This window comes from Elgaria multicarinata, chromosome 3, assembly GCF_023053635.1.
Source record: "Elgaria multicarinata webbii isolate HBS135686 ecotype San Diego chromosome 3, rElgMul1.1.pri, whole genome shotgun sequence".
NCBI lineage: Eukaryota > Metazoa > Chordata > Lepidosauria > Squamata > Anguidae > Elgaria > Elgaria multicarinata.
This window is the reverse complement of record NC_086173.1, coordinates 12267425-12293020: the sequence shown is the minus strand read 5'-3', so window position 1 is coordinate 12293020 and position 25596 is coordinate 12267425. Positions and strand designations below refer to the sequence as shown.

Sequence of the window (25596 nt, the reverse complement as noted above, 5' to 3'; positions counted from 1 at the left end):
TTTTAATAAATAAGTAAATAAATTTCATGGCAGTTCCACTTCTGGAACGTGGACTGGAATGAGAGATCCAACCAGCAATAATACTCTGCATATTGTACCATTGTGCCATAGGCGGCAGGTTCCATCATAGTTGCTGGGATGTGGCTAGGACTTCTGAAGCCCAATTCTCTCAGGCCTGCTTTATGGAGGCAGTGTGGAGGCTGCTAAACGCCACTTTTGTGTGCCAGGGACTCCTTCTGGCTGCTGTAACATACATACGCAGCAGATTTCGTGGGTTGGCTCTGTTGCTGCCTTGGAAAGTCTCTCACTTCAATGCTAGTGCCCTGCAGGAAGTTGCAGTCCTGGTCTGGAGACATTACTCATGATATGGCTAATCCTTGAGGTGAGCTGTTTGCATATGGAACAGCAACTACATTGAGTTTATTTATTGCATTTTTATACCGCCCAATAGCCGAGGCTCCCTGGGCGGTTCACAAAAATTAAAAACATTCAAAGTATAAAACAAACAGTATAAAAACGTGATATAATATCCAATATAAAAACACAGCCAGGGTAAAATCAGCAGCAGTGCAGAAATACAAATTTGAAATACAAATCTAAAACAGCAAAGTTAAAATTAAATTTATAGACTGTTAAAATGCTGAGAGAATAAAAAGATCTTCACTTGGCGTCTGAAAGAATATAGTGTAGATGCCAGGCGAACCTCCTTAGGGAGCTCATTCCACAGCTGGGGTGCCACAGCAGAGAAGGCCCTCCTCCTGGTTGCCACTTGCCTCACTTCCTTTCACAGGGGCTCATGAAGAAGGACCCCTGAGGATGACCTTAGGGTCCGGGCAGGTACATATGGGAGGAGGTGTTCCTTCAGATAACCTGTCCCCAAGCCATTTAGGGCTTTAAATGTTAATACCAGCACTTTGAATCGGGCCAGGACCTGGACTGGCAGCCAGTGAAGTTGGAAAAGGACTGGGTTGCCAGATGAGACTAGCAACTACACCACATACATGAGATATGAAGTATGGCCTACACTCCAGTGTCTGATAGGGAGCCTGAAAATCGTACCCATCTATAAGCTTGGTTTTGAACCCAAACATCCTTATTCCAGTCTCAGCACTCTAACTAGTGTTGAACATTAGGTCCGTGGGCCAATTCTGACCCACCTGGCATCCCAATCCAGCCCGCCAGGATTCCCCCAATGGCCACACCCTTTCCCCTTCGACCGCCAATCATTTGGTGGCTTCCTAGCTTTTGCATGTTTGTTTCCCATTCTTAAAAGGTTGAAATGCCTCTTAATAAGAGCTTTAAGCCAAAATATGCCAGTATTTCAGCCCCATCGTTTTTCCTTTGGCCCACATACTGCTGGAACGTGCCCCCCAAGAGCTTCTCATAGAATCATAGAATAGTAGAGTTGGAAGGGGCCTATAAGACCATCAAGTCCAACCCCCTGCTCAATACAGGAATCCACCTTAAAGCATTCCTGACAGATGGCTGTCCAGCTTCTCTCAAATTGAATTCAGCTGTCGGACTGAAAAAATGTCTTCACCCCAGTACGAGAGCTTTTTTGTCTTTCCAGAGAGGGATGCCCCTCCAGACTCTGTACACCAAGGTCATGGAGCACGACATAAAGGCAGGGAACCTAGCCCTCGAGACTGCTGGAATTTTGCATCTGAAAGAATACTACCAGGTACAGCATTTTCTGGCTAGGATATGACACTGTTATGCAAAGGCAGCAGCTAAAATAGTTCATGGGTCCACTAGTTGGCCAGAACAGTAGGGCTAAAATGATGGCTGCTAGAACATCACATGAAGCTTTGGTATCTTCATTTGATGGGGAGGGTGGGGGTGTAATGGTGCAAAGGTATATTCCGTGGATTTCTCCTACTCCCTGCCCTACACTGTGATGTCTTGGGGATGTCATAGTTTTATAAATGCGAAGTAGTGTTGCTCATGACCTCACTCCCACCCCACCCCTTTTCTTTCCTTGCAGCCTCTTTGGGCCAAGAGAAACGAAATTGAGAAATGGCGGAAGGAATTCAAGGACCAGTGGCAAAAAGAACAAAAAAGGATGGTAAGAGCAAACTTAAGGGGTGGGGGGAAGAAGCTACAATTATTGTTGGTCACCTGTCAGGTGTCTATAGGCCATCCACCTTAAGGTCCTATAAATGCAAGATTTGTTAGCAAATTCCTGGGTAATTCATGATGAAATTAGTATGAAAGAAGGTGACTTGTCAAGTACACATAATTCCCATAACCCCTGTGCCCAAAGAAAGACTTGCCAACACCTTCATGTGGAAAAACCCTGTCTTGTCCTCTTGTCACAAGGACTGTAGCTACAGGTGCTCTCAGGGATATCATGCAATCATAGAATAGTAGAGTTGGAAGGGGCCTATGAGGCCATCGAGTCCAACCCCCTGCTCAAGGACCCTTCCCCTACATTGTCAACATTAATTAAAAATGAAAACTAAGTCTCTAGCCCCTTTACTTATGGACGTAGAAGGAAAAATGCAAAGGCAGTATACTACCTAATACTGCCTGCTTCCCCCTTCCTTCCTTCCTTCCTTCCTTCCTTCCTTCCTTCCTTCCTTCCTGTGTTCTGGCTGGTGAGTTAAAGATACAGGGATGACTGACAAACACGTGATTTAGAGAAAAACAAGAAGGTGTTTTGTGGCACCTCAAAGACTACCCAATGTATTATGGCATAAGCTCCCGTGAACTACAGTCCGCTTCATCAGGTGCATAAAGTGTTATCCTGTAACTTACAGATATTACGTATACACACATGGTTGGGTGGCAGGAGTGGTGTGCAGGTGGGATAGTCAATGATGAGGTCAGAGGGAACTGAACTGCAGAAAACTTAGCGATAATTGCCTTAAATAAGTGGCCCTTCACATTACTTTTAGGTGCCACAAGATAGTTTGTTGCTTTTCCTCTCAACAGATTTAACATGGCTACCCCTTTGGAAATTGATTTTGGCACTGATTTTTAAAATATTACTTTTTTAAAAGAAATATTACACATACACAACAAACAGAATTCTTTTTAATAAGGTAGACTATGTAGTTTTTTTCTGTTTCCATTGACTTACAATGCCCCTCCCCACTCCTCTATTTCCTACGGTTGTGAACCACCCAGACAACTTCAGCTATTGGGTGGTGTAGAAATGTAATTAAATAAATAAATAAAATGTGTATGTGTATATCGTAGAATCATAGAATAGCAGAGTTGGAAGGGGCCTACAAGGCCATCGAATCCAACCCTCTGCTCGATGCAGGAATCCACCCTAAAGCATCCCTGACAGATGGTTGTCCAGCTGCCTCTTGAAGGCCTCTAGTGTGGGAGAGCCCACAACCTCCCTAGGTAACTGATTCCATTGTCGTACTGCTCTAACAGTCAGGAAGTTTTTCCTGATGTCCAGCTTGACATCAGAGATAGCAGAGATACTTTCAATATAACTAGAAACATAATGTTCAAACTCTTGTGATGCGCTGGTTGGGCAACTGAGGCTTCCTGTAGTGATGGTGGGTGAAATAGGGCCTGGCAGGCTGACAAGTATAAGATGAATCAGCAAGTGTGGCTGGTTGAGTAGCGGGCTTGTTCAGAAGCACTGAGTTGGATGCTCTCTTTTTGCTACCCTGTGTTCTTTTTGTGCTTTTTATTTTACCCTGCTTTGCATTTAGAATACCTTGCAATAAGATCGCAAAAACTGCTAGCCCACAAAAAGACAGATCTGTTTTAGTCTTTCGTGCTGAATGGAATGAAATAATAATAATAATAATAATAATAATAATAATAATAATAATAAAAATAAAATATTTCTTTCCCGCCTCCCCATTTTGATCGAGGCAGGGAACAACAGTAGATATAAAATACATAATACTGAATTAAAACATAATCTATGTTGTTAAAACGTTCTAAAAACATCTTAAAATTCCACTGGATAGGCCTGCCTGAACAGATCAGTCTTTATAGCGTTCTTGAATGCTAATAGACTGTTAAGTTGACAAGTCTCAGGTCATTCCACAGTCTGGGAGCAGCAGAAGAGAAGGTCCTCTGGGTAATACCTGTCAGCCTAACTTCGACAGACTGAAGTAGATTCTTCCCAGAGGACCTGGGGGGGGGGGGCGGGGGCGGAGGATTGTACGGGAGAAGGCGATCCCGCAGGTATTTATTTATTTATTTATTTATTTAGAATATTTATATACCGCTCCTCATTGAAAAAATTTCAGAGTACAAGGTAAAATGAAAATAAAAACAGAATAAAACAGTTAAAACAAAATTTAAAAAGAAGCAAAAACAGAAATCCAAGGCTGCATGTTAAAGAAAGGCTTCTTGGAATAAAGATGTTTTCAGGAGGCGCCGAAAGGAGTACAAGGTTGGAGCCTGCCTGACCTCCAGAGGCAGGGAATTTGACAGGAGGGGCGCCACCACGCTGAAGGCTCTTCCCCTGGTGGATTCCAATTGAAGGATGGATCTAGGTGGAACCACCAGGAGCAGGCCCTCGGATGACCTCAGTGACCGGGCAGGTTGGTAAGGGAGAAGGTGCTCTCTCAGGTATCCTGGTCCCAAGTTGTTTAGGGCTTTGTACACAAGTACAAGAACCTTAAAACTGGCCCGGTAGCGAATAGGCAGCCAGTGCAGTTCCCTCAGCAGAGGAGTTACATGCTGGAAAGGGGCAGCTCCAGACAACAGCCGAGCTGCAGCATTCTGCACTAGCTCCAGCTTCCGGAGCAGCTTCAAGGGCAGCCCCACATAGAGCGCGTTGCAGTAATCCAATCTTGAGGTTACCAATGCCTGTACCACCGTGGTCAAGCTATCCCTTTCCAGGAGAGGCCGTAGTTGGCGAACCAACCGAAGATGGTAAAAGGCACTCCGAGCCGTGGCGGCTACTTGAGCCTCCAACGACAGAAACGGGTCTAAGAGTACCCCCAAACTACGAACCTGTTCTTTCAGAGGCAGAGCAACCCCATCCAGAACAGGCAATGAGCCTGTCTCCCAGACTCGGGAACCACTCACCCACAAGGCTTCCGTCTTGCCAGGATTTAGTCTCAGTTTATTGGCCCTCATTCAGGTAGCCTGAATCCAAACCATGTAGGGCTTTAAAGGTGATAACCAACACTTTATACTTTGCCCAGAAACTAATTGGCATCCAGTGAAGAGATTTTAAAACTGGTATAATGTGGTCACCCCTCGGTGTACCGGTGACCAGCCTGGCTGTCATATTTTGAACTAGTTGAATTTTCTGAACTAGGCACAAAGGTAGTCCTATGTAAAGCGCATTGCAGAAGTTGGGCCTTGAAATTACCAGTGCGTGCACTACCGTCTTTAGGTCTTCCGACTAGGAAGGGGCACAGCTGGCATATCAGCTGAAGCTGATAGTCGGCACTAACAACTCTTCCAACATAACATACCACCCCTACCCCATCACCTGGAAGCAATTCTACTTACCATAGGTAACCAGGCCTATGGCTGTTTTGAAGACTTGTTTAGAAAGGTTTCATGTTGGAATCACACGTTAAACCTACAAAAATATACTGCTTTTTAAAAAAAATACTCAAAGTTCCTTACAGTTTCAGTGTGGTACTTTAATCGGGAACGGAAGAAGCTGCCACTTAGAATCCTCCCCTATACAGCACAAGGCTTCTAAAAGCAAAGCCCAGGGCTAGCGAAGCAGTTCCGAGCTACGGCTGGCCAGGTTTGCCATTCTAACTCTTGATCCAATTGCAGAACGATTCCTTGTCCTCCATGCGCAAGTCCCGCATCCATTACCTCCAGCGCTGCGAGGACCTGGAGAAAGCCAAAGTGTTAAGTGCCAAGGCGGAAGAAGAATTCCAGGCTGTTGCAGGCAGTGGCAACAAACAACTGGAGAAACGCCGGCGTTACCGAGATGAGACACAGTTAAAGGTGCTATAGACTAAGCAATTCAGCCTTCTGTCATTTGTGATCTGGGGGCTGCCTATACGCTCTGGAAGCTCCAAGGTGGCTCCGAATCTGCGCTGCATCGGTTATATAACGCAGCCGCCAATTCGGAGTCACCCCAGGGCAAAGAGACGAAGATCCACAGTAGGAACTTACCTGACTTTTCCTGCCTGAGGGAGGTCAGACCCTTCCACCGTCTCTCCTTGCTCTGGCGCTGGTCTGGGGGTAAGAGTGTGGAAATGTGAGGAGAAGGTTCCAATACCCGTGGCGGGGTGGCCAACAAGGGCAACTACAGATTTTTGTGAGTCTTCAGGCAACTTTGCGTACAAGGGCCATATAACTATCTGGGTGTGATGTATGCATGTACACTAAAAGGACACTCCAGACGCTCTTGTGTCATCACAGGTGCTGGAATGCACTTTACATTAGGCTTGGCAAAGCTAGACCAGGCCCTGCATGAACCAAGGTGGTGTCATGTTGTCACAGTGGGTGGCCCACTTAATTGATCTGAGCCCTAACATTAGCCATGGGGCAAAGTTTTCAATAGCCTGCAGTTGAGGTTGCCCTGCACAGCTCAAGCGCCATAGTCATTATTTCCTCCCCAGATATTTCCTTGCCTTCAGAGAAAGCACGTCCTCTTGGGGTGAGACAGGGTCAACTTAATGGGACACCATGGGGTGCGGTATTGCCCTCTCCATAAATTACCCCTGCTTGGGTAAGACCACAATTCTGAAAGCAGAATAAATCAGAGTCAAGCTTTTCATCAAAAGAAGTAGGCAACCTATGCTAATCGCCCCACCCCCGTTTATTTTAAAAGCTTATTCAGTGGGAGCTGCTTCCTAGGCAAGCCCCAAAGAGTGACACTGAAAAAAGCTGTCCAGCCTTTAAAGGGAAACTGTGCGGCCTCACACATCTGCTGCATCAGGCAAGGCTGTGAATCTTCTTCAGGCAGATTCGTCTGTTAGAGTTTTGCCCAGAGACGTCATAATTCTGATGGAAATTAACAACGAAGTATTAATAGGGAGTGGGGATGCTGATGTGTGTGTGTGTGTGTGTATGTTCTATGTGAAAATAGAACCTAAATAGAAACTGCATGAATGATTTCAGCTTAGCCCTAAAATAAACTGTGCAAAGTACTGTAGATGCATATTGCAGGTGGTTGGTTGGTTGATTGCAGAACTGAGTCGTTTTTTGGCACCCAGACAACCCCCTGACTCAGACATCTCCACAATACATTCTTAAATTCTCCACTCTCTTGCATTGCCAAGTCAGCACTTCTGCAGTCTTTCCCTCCATTTATTTATTTTGCTGCCCACAGGTTCAGGAGTCAGAAATCACCTATAAAGGCTGCGTCTCTGATGCCAACAACCGCCGGCAGGAACTGGAGAAAGTCAGGGAGAGAATCATCTCGCACGTCCGTAAACTAATGTACCAAGGAGATGAGGTGCTGACACGGGTGAGTAGGGATCCATGGTTTAGGCGTGTCCCTGCCTCTCTCCTCTCCTCTCCAGCTGCAGGGTGTGAAATATAAGGGGGTGGGAAAACTGAGTGCAGCAAGGTCATGAGCCTTTCATTCGGTATTACTGAGGAGAAGTGGGGCTGTTGTTCCTGGTGGCTCCTATACACCTTCTTAGTTTTGGGCCCTCATAAAGCTAGATTCTAGGCTATGATGTGGAACTATAATACCCTGGTCTGGACAGTGATGAAGTGGAAGCTTTACTTGACCAATGAGAGGCCAAGCAAGAAGGAGAGGAAAATAGAACTTTGGAGTATATTTGAAAAAAAAGGGGAGTGGGAGTTGGAAAATGGCAGTTGAAGAGGAGAGATGCCAAGAGAGAGAGAGAGAGAGAGAGAGATGCATAAATGATTGAACCAAAGAGCAAGATATAGACATTGAAGAAACTAACATTTTTAGTGAGTTGATGATAAAGTTGCCTGTGTGTATACTTTTATATAAAAAAAATCAAAGTCTTGTGGCACCTTAAAGTCCTAAGAGGTTTATTATCTTGTTAGAAAAGAGCCCAGCTCTGAACCAGAGTTGCTACAGTAGTTGCTAAGGAGAAGTTGCAAAGTTGGAATATCTGGGAGAGGGCCGGAGCATTCGTAGATAACCAAAATTGAGTGAATGTTTTCTTCTAGAACAGTGAGAGCCTATCTCTTGGTATTGATGCTTGCCAAAAGAACAGGCGATGTATTCCCTTTTCAGCTAGAAATTTCCTGTTAGATGGTGTCTACGTATTTGACACCAGAGAAGATAGTGTATAAAACCTAGCTACCTCCCTTGCGAGGTACGCACATGCTTTGCAGCAGTTAGCTCCTTGTGTCTCTTTATTCTGCAGAATAAACATTGTTTGACCCATACTTCATCTCCTCTCCTCTCCTCCTTGTGTGCTGAATTGGACTTGGTACACCAGGGAACGAGCTATTTTTGCAACAATGGCATACGCTTTTGTGGACAATCAGATGCATGAAATATCCTGAGGGGTGTATGTATACATTTATGTATACACACACACACACACACACACACACACACATGGTTGGAGGGGAGTGTGGGAATTGCGAACAGTGTGATCAGAGGTAAATGAACCCTGGGTAGCTATGAATGAGTGATACCCTGTTTCCCCGAAAGTAAGACATCCCCCGAAAATAAGACCTACTTCCAGTTTTGCCCCTCGCTGTAATATAAGGTATTCTTCTTCATGGAAAAATAAGACATCCCCTGAAAATAAGACCTAGCGCATCTTTGGGAGCAAAAATTAATATAAGACACTGTCTTATTTTCGGGGAAACAGGGTAGTGAACAATTGTTCTTGTAACTGCCCCCCAGCAACTGGACATCAGGCACGGTGCGTTGTTTAGCTCCACCCAGATGCAGTGGGAACAATTCAGGCAGCAAGAAACTGCACGCTTATTTGCTCCCTCTAGTTTCTCTCAAAACAACTCAGTTTTAAAAAAACAAAAAACCCAGGGAAGTTGTGTAACATCTGAACCAGGTCAATGTTTTTTTTTAAAGTTCAAAGCATTTCTTTGGGTGATCTTCAACAACATAGATCAGAATTACTATGCCCATGTTTTAGATGGGGTGGGGAGCTGAGGCTTGAGTGATTTTGGCTTACCTAAGGCAACTTAGTGAGCTCATGACTGAGATGTGATTTGAACTGAGATCTTTCTAGCTCACACCATTAACCAGTAGGTAAAAAATTATAGGGAATTTTGCAAATTTCAAAAACGATTCTACAAAAAAATATAATTAATTCATGTTTCCTGGTTTTGTTTCCCTAAGGTCACCTTGAGGATGTTCAAACTGCTGCATGGCAAAGCAGAGCTAATCCCTGTAGGGTACCAGAACCTGATTGAGTTCTGCATGCCCTACAAGGTCGGTGAGAAATACTTGGAGTTCATTCAGAAGCTGCAGAGAAAAGAGCTTCCGGTGGAGGTGTACAAGTTTAATGAATTTATACCCTCAGGACAGAGGTAAAGAAGCACAGACCTTATTCCCCTCCCTTCCCCATTTTCTGAGAAACATGGCTACTTATAACCTGCTTCAGTCCTGACCCACAATCTTTATTGTCCCAGTCCTGATTTCCCCAAGCTTTGCAGGCATATTTGTCCTGTTAGCAGCTTTCAGACCCGGGTACCAACATTAGCCCCAAACATGCATTTCAAGGAGGGGAAACCCACTGTCAGGCTACAGTCCAGTAGTGGATCCCAGCCTTCTAGTTGAAGACCAATGTCCTAATGTAAAATTGCAGTCTAGGCATCAGCTGAACTCTCAATAGTAGCCAAACAATACCAGTGAAGCTCTTGGTTGGAACATGGTGGCTTTCAATTACTGCTCCCACCATAGTCCAACGACTTTAGCATGCAGGTTCACCCAGCTACTCGCTAGGATGGAGAAAAGCTGGATATGCCAAACCATTTCACAGCTATGTCAAAGATGTATGCAAAGAAGGGCCAAATCTCTGCTATTGACCCAGGGGCCAATACTATGTCACAAAGTATTATGTCAAAAGCCTTACTGAAGCCAATCTATCATATATATATATATATATATATATATATATATATATATCTCATTAAATCGATTGCATTCCTTTTATCTTCTAGCCATGCCTGAACTGCCTGTTCAGGAAAAATAAACATGTTTAAATTAAAATCACTTGTTTGGGGAAAGACATTGTTGCTTCACCATGGATTTGCTATTGATCTTTCAAAAAGCCTAAGGGCAGAACTACATATTATGAGCAAAACAGATCTGGCAGATTTACCTTTGCAAGTGCCACCCCTGGATATTTTATATACTACCCACCCACCCCATTATAATATAGCCCAGCTCTGCAACCTGAGGCATATGAGTCCAGGGCAGGCCAAGGGAAAATTATGGAAGGGGGGATGTAACTGTAGGAGCGAAATGGTTGGAGGAACTATGCACCCCTTTCTCCTGCCTTCCAGTTCTCCCTTCGTGTCTGCATCCACCTAACCATAGCAAATGTGGGCTTGGGAACCACATTTAATGAAGGCAACATATAGTTCCACATGCCATGGTAGGGCATTTCCAGACATCCGCTTCCCCAGCCACGAACCTGGAAACAAAACAGGAAGTACCTCACAGAAAATCTACCTCAAAAGCCACCGTGGCTTGAATTCACACAAATGAGATCATACTTTTAACTCATTGAACACTCACAACACTTTGCCGGTTTTAAAAGGATGATAATGGGCAGTGATAAGAGGCACATGGTATCAAAATTATATATTACTGAAAAATGAATATGAAATGAAGCAAGTAAAGGGTTGTATGATAAAGTAGGCACAGGATATAGGCAAAGTAATTTCACTTGACAAACGGAAATATATGTGGGAGTACTGCTTTTACTGTACATTATTTTTCTCTGTGTTCAGCTATAGTTGAAAATTGTATAAAGGTTATGATTTGGTGGTACATTACTCCAAACCAGCTTTTTGAAATGGTTAGAGATTATATAACCCACTTGCTGGAAGAGCAGGAAAGAAATTGGTGTCTCTCTTATCAAGGGCGATTATGCCCCTAGGTAATAAATGAGGGGACAAAAGCTGCTTCCAACCAAGGCACTTAATGGACTGTGGGAATGCTGTGGACGTCATATATCTTGACTTCAGCAAAGCTTTTGACAAAGTACCACATGACATTCTGATGAACAAACTAGCTAAAAGTGGGCTAGATGGAACAACTATTAGGTGGATTCACAGTTGGCTAAAGAATCGGACCCAAAGAGTACTTATCAATGGAACCTTCTCAAACTGGGGAGAGGCAACGAGTGGAGTGCCACAGGGCTCAGTCCTGGCCACAGTGCTCTTCAACATTTTTATTAATGATTTGGAAGAGGAGGTGCAGGGAACGCTGATCAAATTTGCAGATGACACAAAATTAGGTGGGATAGCTAATACCCTGGAAGACAGAAACAAACTTCAAAGTGATCTTGATAGGCTGGAGTGCTGGGCTGAAAACAACAGAATGAAATTTAATAGGGATAAATGCCAAGTTCTACATTTAGGGAATAGAAACCAAATGCACAGTTACAAGATGGGGGACACTTGGCTCAGCAATACTACAAACGAGAAAGATCTTGGAATTGTTGTAGATCACAAGCTGAATATGAGCCAACAGTGCGATATGGCTGCAAGAAAGGCCAATGCTATTTTGGGCTGCATTAATAGAAGTATAGCTTCCAAATCACGTGAGGTACTGGTTCCTCTCTATTCGGCCCTGGTTAGGCCTCATCTAGAGTATTTGTGTCCAGTTCTGGGCTCCACAATTCAAGAAGGATGCAGACAAGCTGGAGCGTGTTCAGAAGAGGGCAACCAGGATGATCAGGGGTCTAGAAACAAAGCCCTATGAAGAGAGACTGAAAGAACTGGGCATGTTTAGCCTGGAGAAGAGAAGATTGAGGGGAGACATGATAGCACTCTTCAAATACTTAAAAGGTTGTCACACAGAGGAGGGCCAGGATCTCTTCTCGATCCTCCCAGAGTGCAGGACACGGAATAACGGGCTCAAGTTAAAGGAAGCCAGATTCCGGCTGGACATCAGGAAAAACTTCCTGACTGTTAGAGCAGTGCGACGGTGGAATCAGTTACCTAGGGAGGTTGTGGGCTCTCCCACACTAGAGGCCTTCAAGAGGCAGCTGGACAACCATCTGTCAGGGATGCTTTAGGGTGGATTCCTGCATTGAGCAGGGGGTTGGACTCGATGGCCTTGTAGGCCCCTTCCAACTCTGCTATTCTATGATTCTAATGCAGAATTGCTGTGCCTCATTCACCCACATTTTACAGGGGGTGTTTCCAGACTATTTATTTATTTATTTATTACATTTCTATTCCGCCCAATAGCCGGAGCTCTGGGCGGTTCACAAAAATTAAAACATTCGAAGTATAAAAGGCTTTTGTTGCACCATTGCCGTGCTTCATTCATGGGATTTTACAGGTAGTCCAGATGACATAGATCCTGCCCACGGTGGTTAAGCATTTTGAACTAAACATTCTGGCTTAGCATGTCATGTAAACCATTCTTAACCAAGGAGGCTACATAACCATGATTTAAACATGCTCACTCACCATTTGCTGCAAAACGGTTAGCCGCCTCACCATGGCTTAGTGTGTCATCTGAATAGGCCCATTTTCTCATAGGGCCCTTGTGTTTTCCCACCACTTCTTGCATCTTTTCTCTTATCACCGTAAATCTGTTAAAGAAGAAAAGATGGAATAACTGCACAAAGGCCTTCTAATTGGTAGCACTAGATGCCTTTTGTCTGGGACAATCCAAGGAGGCATCCATTTGTAATACCCCCATGTTTTCCCTGTGCTGCTTCAATCTCTCTCCCCTCCCTCAAATGTCTGACTGAATTGAGAAGGATAGGAAAGGAGTGCCATCTCCCCAGGTGTAGATGTCCTGAGTGTGGGCATCTGCATCAAAGCAGAGTGGTTTTGATGTGGGCAGTGATATTATTATTATTATTATTATTATTATTATTATTATTATTATTATTATTATTATTACTATTGCATTTATATCCTGCCTTTTTTCCTCCAAGGAACCCAAGGCGGCATACATAATCCCAGAGACTGAAAGAACTGGGCATGTTTAGCCTGGAGAAGAGAAGATTGAGGGGAGACATGATAGCACTCTTCAAATACTTAAAAGGTTGTCACCCAGAGGAGGGCCAGGATCTCTTCTCGATCCTCCCAGAGTGCAGGACACGGAATAACGGGCTCAAGTTAAAGGAAGCCAGATTCCAGCTGGACATCAGGAAAAACTTCCTGACTGTTAGAGCAGTGCGACGGTGGAATCAGTTACCTAGGGAGGTTGTGGGCTCTCCCACACTAGAGGCCTTCAAGAGGCAGCTGGACAACCATCTGTCAGGGATGCTTTAGGGTGGATTCCTGCATTGAGCAGGGGGTTTGACTCGATGGCCTTGTAGGCCCCTTCCAACTCTGCTATTCTATGATTCCATTTTATCCTCACAACAACAACCCTGTGAGGTAGGTTGGGCTGAGAGTGTGTGACTGGCCCAAAATCACCCAGTGGGTTTCCATGGCCGCGTAGGGACTAGAACCCAGATCTCCTGACTCCCAGTCCAACACTTTAGCCACTACACCACACTGGCACCACACATATCAGGCAGGTGAAACAATCACAGCTAAACGTACATTCAGTTTTATAACCCTGTTAATTTTTCATCCACTTTTAATTAGTGCTAAAATTCTTTTCTGTCTATAATTGTTAGAAGTGTTTACATAATAGTGAAATGCTGCTTAAACCATCTTTCCTCAACCTCATGCCCTTCAGATGGTTTGGACTACAACTCCCAGGATTCCTGACCATTAACCAGGCTGATGGGGTTTGAAATCCAAAACATTTGGAGGGCACCAGGTTGGGGAAGGCAGTCTTAAGCAAAAGCATGCTAGGAGTGTCCTTTCACACAACATTCATTTGAACCCATTCAGTTGGACTTTTCTGGAAGGAAATGCCTGTTCACGGGCAAATGTTTGTTTCCTATGGATGATGGGTATGTTGCTTTCTCAGGTCACCCCCCAGTGCTAGGAGAAAGAACGCTGCACAGTATTCCCGCATCTCAGCATCTGCTGCTGACCTCAGCAGCTCTTCAGAAGAAGCCTCTGGAAAACCATCTTCCTCAAGCAGTGAGCAAAGTATGTTACATTAAAATGGGACTTAATATTCTGTCTTATCCTTCAGGTTTTAGTTTATAATCCTGCTCATGGCCTAGTTAGATCAGCTTTTCCCAACCTGGTGCTCTCCAGATGTCTTGAACTGCAACTCACATCATCCCCAGCCCCCATGGATGCAATGCCGGCTGGGGGTGATGGGAGTTGTTGCTCAACACCTATAGAGGGCACTCGGTTGGCGAAGGCTGGGCTACATCAACGAATAACTCCTACAGAGGTGGAGCAGAGAATTTTCTTTTGTTTAAAGACGCCAATAACCTTCAAACTTTCCTTCTATGACAGATTCCTGTTAAGTTAGAGAAATCACTGTATAGATTGTTTGAAAGGTCGAAGAATGATTAACTATTTGGGTATGCTGCAAAAAGAACAGATTCTCAATCGCAACAGGACACCTCCTAAAATAAGATACTGCAGCTTGGTGCACTTAAATTACCTTGATCTAGTAGGAGTCCAAGTGAATTTTCTGGAATAGTGTAGACACAGGCCAAAGTGAATGATTTTAGTAATGGCTTCTGACCTGTAAACTGTCTAACAGATGTTCTCCACTGCTTTTTAAAATGTCTCTTCTTGGCCCATCTTCCCCGTTTGTCTGTATAAAAATGTCATATTTTCAGAGTGTTTTCCCCTTATGGTTATAGTGTGTTGGCCCCAATCCTGCTTCATTAGCTGGATAATTATACAGATGTAATGAAGGAATGAGGAGCCTTACTGGGGAGGCACTGCTGGAAGGACTGGGACTGGTTGATTAGCATTTCTGTTTTTAAGAGGTGCATATGCATTCATGTGCATATATGTTCATCGTTCACTCTACTAATAAAAATATAATGACAATATGTAAAAACATGGGCAAAACTGGCCCAACAAGACCTGGTGGTGCCAGGCAGCTGTAGAGGGCCCAGCACCACCTTTTTGCTGCTGCCACCTCCTTTTCCTCCCTGCTGTCATTTGCAAGGACTTTAATAGTCTAGAGGGCTGGGAACTGGCTAACTGGGGAGGAGGGACCCTATGGCCCAATGCCAAGGGCCCCTGCTGTCGGGTTTCCCAGAACGCTCTCACTTTCGATGGGAGGCAATGCTGAGGCTTCCTTTTATTAAGCCATAAACATCTCGTCTACCTGAATAGAGTCTAGCCTCTTGGAAGCGTCCCCGTAGGCAAAACTATGCAAACTAAGCAAGACAATTGTCCGTTCAAGAAGAATAAGAAGCTACTTCTCAAACGCCCGTAACTTCAGAGAGCCTGATGCAGTGCAGGTTCTGGCATAATCTCTCTGACCTTCTCATGCCTTTTGTGCTGTGCGTTTCAGCTTCTGGCGGACCCTAGCATCAGCTAGGTTCTCGGAACACTCACCCCCAGAAGAAAACTCACTTCCCACTGCGTGTGTAGGATTTGGCCTTGAGGAAATAAGCTCTGGAGAGGGCTGACTCCCAGCTGGGGAATTGCCCGTGAGAGCTTCCTCCCCCACTGGTACAGGCTGGTTGGTGTCTGGCGCTGCATCTTCTAGTTCTGAATCTAATTCTGATTGATTACCTGAAACATTTTCTCCCAAAACAGGGGCAGTAGGGTTAGACATGACACCTGCAAACCTGGAAATGGCCCTGGGATAGTATTTGGCTTGGTTGCTTTGGTCCTGTGATGTCATGGATGCTAACCAACAGCTGTATACATGCCTAGGGAATCAGCCCTAGCCTGCCTTCGGAGAGAAAGACTTGGATTTCTATAGGTTCAGCTTGAAGTATGCCCCCAAACTCCAAAACCATATTTGCCTGGAACCCACAACAGGACAGGAAAAATGTACACATGAATTGGAATGGTGGGCAATTACACTGCCCTTGTGCTACTTTTGCCACTTCAAAAATATTACTTATACACAAGCTTTGATTCATTCCGTTGTCCAGGTGCCAACAAATCCTTCTACAGTGACACAGAGAGCCTGGGAGGGAGTACTGAGTGCCAGTCCTTGGATTCACCCACCTCCAGCCCAGGTGAGAAGAAGTGCATCTTGTTTCTTAAGATTTCTCTTTTTCATAAACTAGAAAATTAACAGTGGTCATACGGAAGGTGGGAGAGAGAACTGGCGTAGCCTGATGGTAAATGTTGTCCTGGAGAAAGATTACAATTATGTCCTGGAGAGAGATTACAATTGCACCTCAGAGGTGTCCTGTCTTCATTTTTTCTTCTATCTGATGCTTGTTTTCCCAAACAGCCATATTTTCTTACATTTCACACTCCTTTGCCAAATATTAAACTGTAGTTTCCATGCTCTCTTCAAGAGTAGCCCTACATGTAGTGAATTACACTAGTCCGATTGAGAGTTTGCCAGGATTGACAATGTCAACATCACTTCTTTCCAAAAATGGCACATCATCCATAACAGTTGAAGCTGATAAGAATACTCTACTGCCTGTATCCAAGAGAAAGCCTGGATCTAAGAACACTCCTAAACTATCACATGAGTCTGCTCTTTCAGGCAGAGTGTGACTTCACATTAGATAAGCATTTCCACTCTTTTTCTAGTTCTAGAACCACTCACCATACGCAGCTCCATGTTTCCCATGAGGTAAGTGGCTTGAACATCAGAAAAAAAAACATTTTAAATTGTTAATATGACAGTGAAATGAGAGGCGCTACATGAATATTTCTGCCTATGGTCAGATCTGCATAAGACTCGGCCTAGATAAATGGCAGCTCATGAGGTGAAACCATTATTGGACTGTGCCACTTTAGACTGCTGTTGGAGACTGCACTTTTGACTGTTCCCCCATGTGAAGGATCCCACTTACCTGATCATACCATTCTGACACCAAATTTGGAGGACTGTGACTCAAAACAACAACACTACATGTCATCATTGGGCTTTTATCTCAGCAAGTTTGAATATACCTGCTTTCCTGATCACTTAATTTATGTTGCCACCATCATGTTTCTGCTCATTCCTGTTTGCCCTTATCACACATGCACACTTACATTTACACACACACACACACAGACACAATGCTATAGGCATAGAACAAACAGAACAGGGTGTTTACTTTAAAGATGAAACAAATATATTACTTTTTTATATATTGCATTTACTATAAATTTTTAGCAGGTTAGTTAAATTATGCTTAAGTTGTTGCTTGCTTAAATGGCACTGTTACTTTAAGGAGGTGCAATTCTCTTAAACTAGTTTCCTAATCAAAACCAACAGCCAGTTACCCTTCTTCTACCTCATCCCCAGTTATCACTCAGAGAATATCAGTGGTCCAAACCTGAAGTCCTCCTTCTGGACAAGGACTCTCAGAACAGAAGAAGTCAGTACAAGGCAGCCACTCCTGGCAAGCAGCTTTCAGAGCTGCTTCTTCTTTAGCTTCTTATCCCAGACTCTTCCGTCACCTTGTTCTTCCTCAGGCTCTTCTCTGCCTGGCTCTAGTTCTGGATTAACTCACTGTGCGGGGCTTGGCCTTTTATCCTCAAGCCAGAACCGTCTAACCAATCGCATTTCACCATTTGGCACCCTGACAATCCATTGTTTGTACTTAATAACCAATGTGTGAAGATGGAATATTGCCTCATGGACCTATCACTGCCTCACCCGCCCTTCTTTTGGATTCCACTGCCCAGTATTGGACAACTGTAAACCTCCTAAGACAAATAGTAACTGCTTCAGTTACTATTTGTAACTGAGCTTTGTGAACTGCCCAGAGAACTTTGGCTATTGGGCGGTATAAAAATGTAATAAATAAATAAATAACTCTAACATCCCTTTGCCCCGTTTGTGCCACGGAGATTTAGCGTTTCTGGGGGCAACCCAAAACAAGCGGAAATGCTCATTTCTGGAACAGGGTAGGTCAGTTGAGCTCACATATGGGCCCCACTTGTGCAATGGAATCGGCAGGGCTGACCACTTGCGGAATGGAAGCAGTGGTGGGCCCCGCTCACAGATGGTCACCATTGGATACTGCCCTTTATCATGCAACCCCCCACCCCCGGGTATTCTGAAATGGTACAGGACCGGAACCACTTTTTCCATAGCCTTAGATGCTATGTCAGAATTAGATGTTTAGTACCAGGCTAATGCCACCTGCATTCTGCATCAAACCTAGTAGATACAAGGTTGTCTCCCTCCTGACGCACCATTACTTACACTCTAGCATAGCAAAGTCATTGCAAAGTAGCACAGTGTACCGTTGTGTTTCCTTGTATCTGGTTGAGCATAGATGCATGAACCTGCTTCACCCTCTCTAGCTTTCCCACTTCGGGCCAAAATCAGCCTCCTGCTTTTGGAGACCCCTGAGCCAGGGTTTGGGGATCCCTTCTTTCATATGTTCTGGTCCTCCACTTCTTTCATATGTTATGGCCTCTGTGTAGGTGCATCTTTTAACTTTTCATCAGTCTGTAGAAAGCATTTCTCCCGTCCAGTGGAGACTAATGCCCACATGCCTCCTCCTTTTTTCAGATCTCAACGATGCCTCTGAAAATGGCTTGTCTCACGGCCAGTTTAAGAACTTAATCCTGTCAAATGCTGCTCAGACCCACCGCCTACGGAAGCAGCGGGTGCCTTCAAAATGCAGAGAATGTGAGAACTTCATGGTTAATGGCATTGAGTGTGAAGAGGTGAGTTGAGCGTAAAACGGAACTGCTCTGCTGCAGTATGAAGTTCAGATCTGAAACATGCTCTCATCCGCAGTACAGCATCAGGATGAGCACAGGATGAGAGGGCCTTTTCAGTGGTGGCCCCTCAATTATGGAATGATCTCCCTGACGAGGCTCGCCTGGCGCCAACATTGTTATCTTTTCGGCGCCAGGTCAAGACTTTTCTTTTCTCCCAGGCATTTAAAAACATTTAACAGCATATGCTGAGTTTTTTTAACCGACCCCATAATAGTTGTTTTAAACAGATATTGTCTGTTTTCGTTTGTGTTTTATGCTTTTTATGGTTTTAAAATTTGTATATTTGTTAGGGGTGTGCACGGACCCCCCCGCTCCGCCCCGCGGGCTGATCCGAAAATTTCGGATCGGCCCGCTCTGCTCCGCCCATAGTCCGCTCCTCTTCGCCGCGGAACTCTGGCTCCGAATCGGAGCTCCGCAGTGGAGGGGAGTGGCGCCAGGTAAGGCCCCCCTCCGTCCTCTCCCTTACCTGCAGAGACCAAGGGGGAGGGGGGCCTTATCTGCGTCCGTCCGCGGTCCCTCGGCTTCTTCAATTGAGCCCGCGGCTCAACCAGGAAGTCTAGACAAGTGCGGTCTAGACTTCCTGGTTGAGCCGCGGGCTCAATTGAAGAAGCCGAGGGACCGCGGATGGACGCAGGTAAGGGAGAGGAGGGAAGGGGGGTTTACCGGGCCCTGCCGCTGTCGCACAGGGCGACAGCGACAGCGGCAGGGCCCCGTAAACCCCACTTACCTTTCTGGCGGAGCTTTGGATCGGGGCGAAGGATCCGCCTTCACCTTGATCCTCTTCGCAACGCTCCGCCGGCCCCCCAATCCTCTTCGCCTCCGCCTTAAGGGTAGGCGAAGCCCCCCGCTCCGCTCCTGCTTCTCCGGTTCAAGGAGAAGCGGAGCACATCCCTAATATTTGTTTTTAATGTTCACCGTTTTTAACTTTTGTAAACAGCCCAGAGACTTTCTGCAATGGGGCAGTATATAAATGAATAATAATGGTGATGATGATGATGAAGAAGAAGAAGAAGAAGAAGAAGAAGACGACGGGAGCCACAAAAAACAGTCTGAAGCTTCCAATATAAGCAGCAACATAGAGGAAGGAAATAATTATTGTTTAAACTGCAATCCTATGCATACTTATCTGGGAATAAGCTCCATTGAGCACAGTGGACTTACGTCTGAGTAAACATGCATAGGGTGATGTCTATGTCTATTAATTTAGTCCAATGTCCTAAGAGACAGGAAGCTCTGTATATTAAACCATACTGTCCCCACACTCCTCTAGTGCCTGAATGTATGTCAATCAGACCTTATTGCCAGTCTGAACTAGGCAACAGCAACAGTCACATAAAAAGTCTAAGTATTTACTGTAACCTCTAATGTGGCTGGATGTAAACACGGGAAAAGAGAATGGGGGGCTGCTCAGATTGTGATGAGGTCTGTGATTTGCTGTTTTCACCCCACTTCATTTCTGTCCCAATGGCAGACAGCAGCAATGTTTCCTTTGTGTTTCCTAATTTAGGATGACTAGAGGCAGAGACTTGAGACTGGTTTTAGAGGCTTCATTTCCCATGATGTGCACACATATTTTTGAAACAATGCAAAATGCTGAACTGCCTAGAGGATGTTGAGCCAATAGTGTCCCTTGGCCTCGGTTCCCCTTTTAAAAATGAGAACTAACCATACCCTATTTCACAATATTGGTCTGAGAAATAATCAGAGCTGGCCTTAACATGAAGCAACATGAAGCTGGAATTTTCACATAGCGAATTCCAGAGTGGGCTTTCCAAAAGCATCTGATTGGCTGTTATGGGAAGCAGAAGATTTGACTAGATGGATTTCAGATCTCATCCAATAGAGATCTTCTTATATTCTTGCCTTCAGTTGTCAACAGTGTGTCTTATTAAAACCTAACAGGGGCAGAGTGCCATTTTGACTTTTGGGTTAAGGAGTTAAACTGTCTAAGACCAACATAGGAAGCAGTGGGTCTACTTCAAAACCTACTTTCTTGTCTCCGTAGTAAAACACTCACATTTGTCCTACAGATACATAAGTTTTCCTGCTGCACCCAAGTCCCAACTGAGTTAAAATGACATCTCTCTAAGGGAGACCTAATTCTGCCATTCTGCGTACGTCCTGGCAGCCAGTCCTGGCTCCCTAAGGAGCATACCTGTGTGGTACTCACGTTCATTACATTCTTTACATTTTTAATTGTATACCTAATATATCTTAGGTGTACATCTAAAGAATGTAGTGTGTGCAGTGGCTTAACCTTTCTAACATGACATTGATATACATATTAAGACAGTGATCTTATCAGATGTTGCCCTCAGATAAACGTTCTTACCTGTCCCTAGCCTAAGGGGACAAGTTGACCTCCCACCCCACTCCCACTGCTAGTATGTTACACATTCCTCAGAGTATCAAGATGTGAAAAATAAACATGGGGCATCTTCTGGTTTGGGAGAGAGCCTGGTGGTACTAACTCAGTACCTGTGATCCACTTGCAGTGCTTGATGGCCTGTCACAAGAAATGCCTGGAGAGCCTTCTCATCAACTGTGGTCACCAGAAGCTGCCAGCACGAGTGCCGCTCTTTGGGATTGACTTCATTCAAGTGCCACGGGATTTCCCAGAGGAGGTGCCATTCATTGTGGTGAAGTGTACCTCGGAGATAGAAACTCGTGCCCTGGGAGTCCAGGTAACTCATTCTTTCTATGCCGAAATCTTACCGCAGCACACGGTCTGTTCCTGTCAGAAGCTAGATCAAGCAGCAGAACAAGTTCCAGGGCAGGCAGAGAGCAGTACATGCATATTCTCCAATTTGGTGTCTCCGCGATCCAATCTCCTATCTGTTTGCACACATACACACACGCACCACCTCCCTGCTGGATGTTCCAGTTCTCTCTTTGACCCCATTATCTGACCCCATGCTAAGCCACGGTGGTTAAGTATTTTGAACTAAACATTATGGCTTAGTGTGTCATGTGAACCATGACTTCGGCCACAGCTAGACCTACCAGTCTAGCGCGACGGAGGGGTGACGATCTCGCAATATTTTTATTGCAACATCTCCCCCTTTGTTTACACGTGGCGCACGATGACCTCAGAGGGAGAGGACGTCATGCCCGCCATTTTGTTTTGTTTTTTAAAGAGGAAGGAGCACATGAGCGCTCGTGCACAAAAGGTGCTTTTTAAAACATTTTTAAAAAAATCCTTCTCACCCCACCCCTGATGGGGACCCCACCTCGTCATGAGTAACCACAAGGAACGGGCAAGCCGCGACGCCCACCCACACATTCTGCGATCTTGGGATCAGCCTGAGACCACAGAAAAAGCAAGCCTAAAGTGTAGGGCCATATCCCGGGGCAAGGGAGGGATCATCCCTCCCTGATCCCAAGATCCCCTGTGCATCATGTGAATGCACAGGGACGATCCCGAGGATTGCCCCAGGATAAAGCCCTGTCTAGCTATGGCCTTAGCATGTCGGGCAAACCATCCTTAACCATAGTGGCTACATGACCATAGTTTAAACATGCTCACTAACCATTTGCTGCAAAAGGGTTAGCGGCCTAACCAAGGCTTAGTGTGTTGTCTGAACAGGCCCTTTGAAACCTAGGTCACCCTGTTCCTCAGTCACGTTACCCCTGTTTTTTTGTGTCCTCAACACAGGGAATTTACCGCATCAGTGGAGCCAAAGCCCGAATGGAGAGGCTCTGCCAGGCCTTTGAGAATGGCCGGAGACTGGTGGAGCTCTCAGATCATTCACCTCATGACATCACTGGAGTCCTTAAACATTTCCTTAAGGAGGTAAGGGACAGAGATGGAGACATCCATAGAACTGCATTTGCCTAGATTTAAAAGTGGTTTCCCAAAGACTTGCATCTTCAGCCAAGAGTGGGAATTCAATGATTTACACATCCCCCCAAACTCTTTGAGGTGAGCTTACGGAGGTGGTCTCAGCTGCACTGCTGAGATCCCCCAGACTGTTGGTTCTAGGGGATGTCAACATTCATGCTGAGGGTGCCTTATCCAGGGCAGCTCAGGATTTCATGGTCTCCATGACAAGCATGGGACTGTCCCAACACGTCATCAGCCCAACGCATGTAGCAGGGCATACTCTTGACCTGATTTTCACAACTGGACATGGAGATGGTGATCTGGAATGGGGGACCTTACATCAGTCCCCTTGTCATGGTCAGATCCCTGCTTGCTGAGGTTTAGACTTTTCCCCTCTGCAAGGGTGGGGGACCTATTAAGATGGTCTGCCCCCAGAGACTAATGGATCCGGATGGTTTCCAAAGGGCTCTGGGGAGTTTCCCGGCTGATAGGGCTGGCTCTCCTGTCAAAACCCTGGTTGATCTGTGGAATGCAGAAGTAACCCAGGCGGTTGACACAATTGCTTCTGAGTGCCCTCTCCTGAGTAGAGCTTGTATGGCTCCATGGTATACCCCAGAGCTGAGAGTGATGAAACAAAATAGGACACAGCTTGAGGGCAGTTGGAGACAAACTCCTAGTGGATGCAACCAAATACTGGTACCAGAGTGCCTATAATAAGGCATATTCAGGGGCACTGAGGGCAGCAGAAAAACAACACTTTGCTGCAACATTGTTTTTATGTTTTTAAATTTTGTATACTTTTTTAATGCTTACTGTTTTTAACTTTTGTAAACTGCCCGGAGAGCTTCGGCTGTGGGGCGGTATATAAATGTAACAAACAAACAAACAAATAAATAAATTTGTCTAAGGACAAAACCAAGTGTAATATTAAAAGAGGTCTCTGAGCTGGTCCCTCATCAGTGCTGCAAGCCTGGCTTCCTCCCAGCATCACAATGTGAGAGACTGACATACACACCAGAAATCATGCTGACTGCCTACACTTTGCCACATGTGCTTTTCTACATTTGTATGTCCAACTTTTGTAAAAGTGCAAAACTATTCTGTAGTTTTGGGCAGAAGAGGTACCTTGCTGACATCACAGATGCCAGCTACTTTCTGCTTCCACTGCCAACTTGCAGAAGTGTTATTTTCAGGGCTGGACCCTTTTCAACAAGGTATGTCTGGACTGAACGCAGTATCAGCATTTCCAAATTGTCCCCTCTGTTCTAAAAGCCTGATGCCTCTCTTTGTCCTATATTGATTTTAATCAGTCTATACACTGGGCCATTTTAACTGCTGTTTGAACTGGTTGGATGCAATTTTAAATTGGACTTGGTGGGCAGGAAAGTTGTAGCGTACTGGCACAGCATCAGCAGCTTCCTATGTTCAAGGCTGAGCTTCCTGGGGCCAGAGCACTTGCCAACCATCAACCTCATTGCCATGATTCATATTGACTACACCACAGTGCACAGAGTTTCATGCTGCAACAAAGTTGGGTGCCATGACTCCTGTGTTGGAGCCTATTGCCTGGGGCCTACTCCACAGCAGCGAGCAGCTGTTTTGATGCTGTCTGACTTCTTCCCTAATTCCAAAAGTCCTGCAGAGTGGTGCCTGCACATCTTGAAAGTTTGGAGAGCTCTGGCTTTCCTTTAGGGTTGCCGGGTGCCCTTTAGATGATGCTTATCTCTTTCTATTGTACAAAAGTCCTTGAATGACGTTGTGGATGGCTTGAGAGATAGGAAAGTGGAAGGTAGTAGATCTGCATGGATACTAGGGATGTATGGATTTTGTGTTTCATAGATTATCAAGTGTTTTTCATTCCATCATATGTTCATTTATAGAATCGGTTTTTTTTTTAGGGATGAATGAGAATTTTGTTCCATTTGTGCAAGTGCACATTAATGCAAATCCCCTCCCCCCCCCAAAAAAAAACCAGTTTGCTGCAGAATCAAAGTCAGATTCATAGAAATTTGAACTCATTTGAATTTGATTTCTCTGATATCCCTAGCGGATACTACCGGTAGTAAAGTTTTCTGAAAATGGGGTTGCCTGGTAGGAACTGAAAACCCATTGTGATCAAATCTCAGTCCAAAGGGCCAGCACTGACAAAGTGTCCTGACACTTGTTCCCCACTCTTGTTTCAGCTTTCCAGCCCTGTGCTTCCATACAAGCTCTATGATGATTTCATGGCCCTCTCAAGGAGCTTGCAGAAAACTGAAGGTAGAACAGCGGATGATTCTGAGACATGGTCAGATCCCATCAAGACCACAAAGGACTTACTGAGCAAATTGCCAGCAACAAATTACAACACCTTACGGCACCTCGTTGCTCACCTGTACAGGTAATGGGGTGCCTGGCATTGAATCCACAGCTCTTGTCTTGTAGAAAAGATTGGATATGGTGAACCTACTATATTTGGGGCTACTTTGGAGACTCCCTCTTAGGGCCCAAAAGTGGATATAATTATTCTTATACATAATTTCTAATAATACCCACTTCAGATGATTAGTTGTAGGTGAAGGAACCGGGAATATTGGCCACACTCATAACATGCAGACCTGTGTTTGATTATATGTTAGATTTGTGTCCTGCTTTCTCCCAAATGCTCAGATACGAGTAGAACATACAAAAGACATGGTTTCCATCCACTAAAGCTTAAAAAGAAATCTCAAATCAAGGCTTCAAAAACAATTGTAGATGAAGATCAACTTCCTTAAATCAAGAAAATTTGTTTGTTCTTAAAGTGGAGAAAGTACACACTAATGCAAACGTATGTAGCAGAATCTCAATGGCAGCTTCTTCTAAGGCAGTGGTTGCTAACCTGATTTCTGGTGAACTCTGGGATTTCTCAGAAGTGCATCTGGGGTTCCTCAGTGAAAAGAGAGATGATTGTGAACAGGCTTCCCATGACTACTAATCTTCTACTGAAATGTGACATGAGT

The 25596-nt window shown here is 44.9% G+C and overlaps 1 protein-coding gene across 1 annotated transcript in view; it reads left to right on the top strand.

Moving 5' to 3' along the window:
* The window catches only part of GMIP (GEM interacting protein), a 65570-nt gene that overhangs the window by 27790 nt on the left and 12184 nt on the right, over nt 1-25596 (top strand). Inside the window, exons 7-17 of the mRNA XM_063119298.1 lie at nt 1571-1681; nt 1985-2065; nt 5722-5898; nt 7232-7369; nt 9200-9390; nt 13979-14103; nt 16035-16121; nt 18578-18735; nt 21288-21476; nt 22448-22585; nt 24799-24995. Of these exons, the coding sequence (XP_062975368.1) occupies nt 1571-1681; nt 1985-2065; nt 5722-5898; nt 7232-7369; nt 9200-9390; nt 13979-14103; nt 16035-16121; nt 18578-18735; nt 21288-21476; nt 22448-22585; nt 24799-24995 (1592 nt within the window). The remainder of the gene's footprint in view (nt 1-1570; nt 1682-1984; nt 2066-5721; nt 5899-7231; nt 7370-9199; nt 9391-13978; nt 14104-16034; nt 16122-18577; nt 18736-21287; nt 21477-22447; nt 22586-24798; nt 24996-25596) is intronic.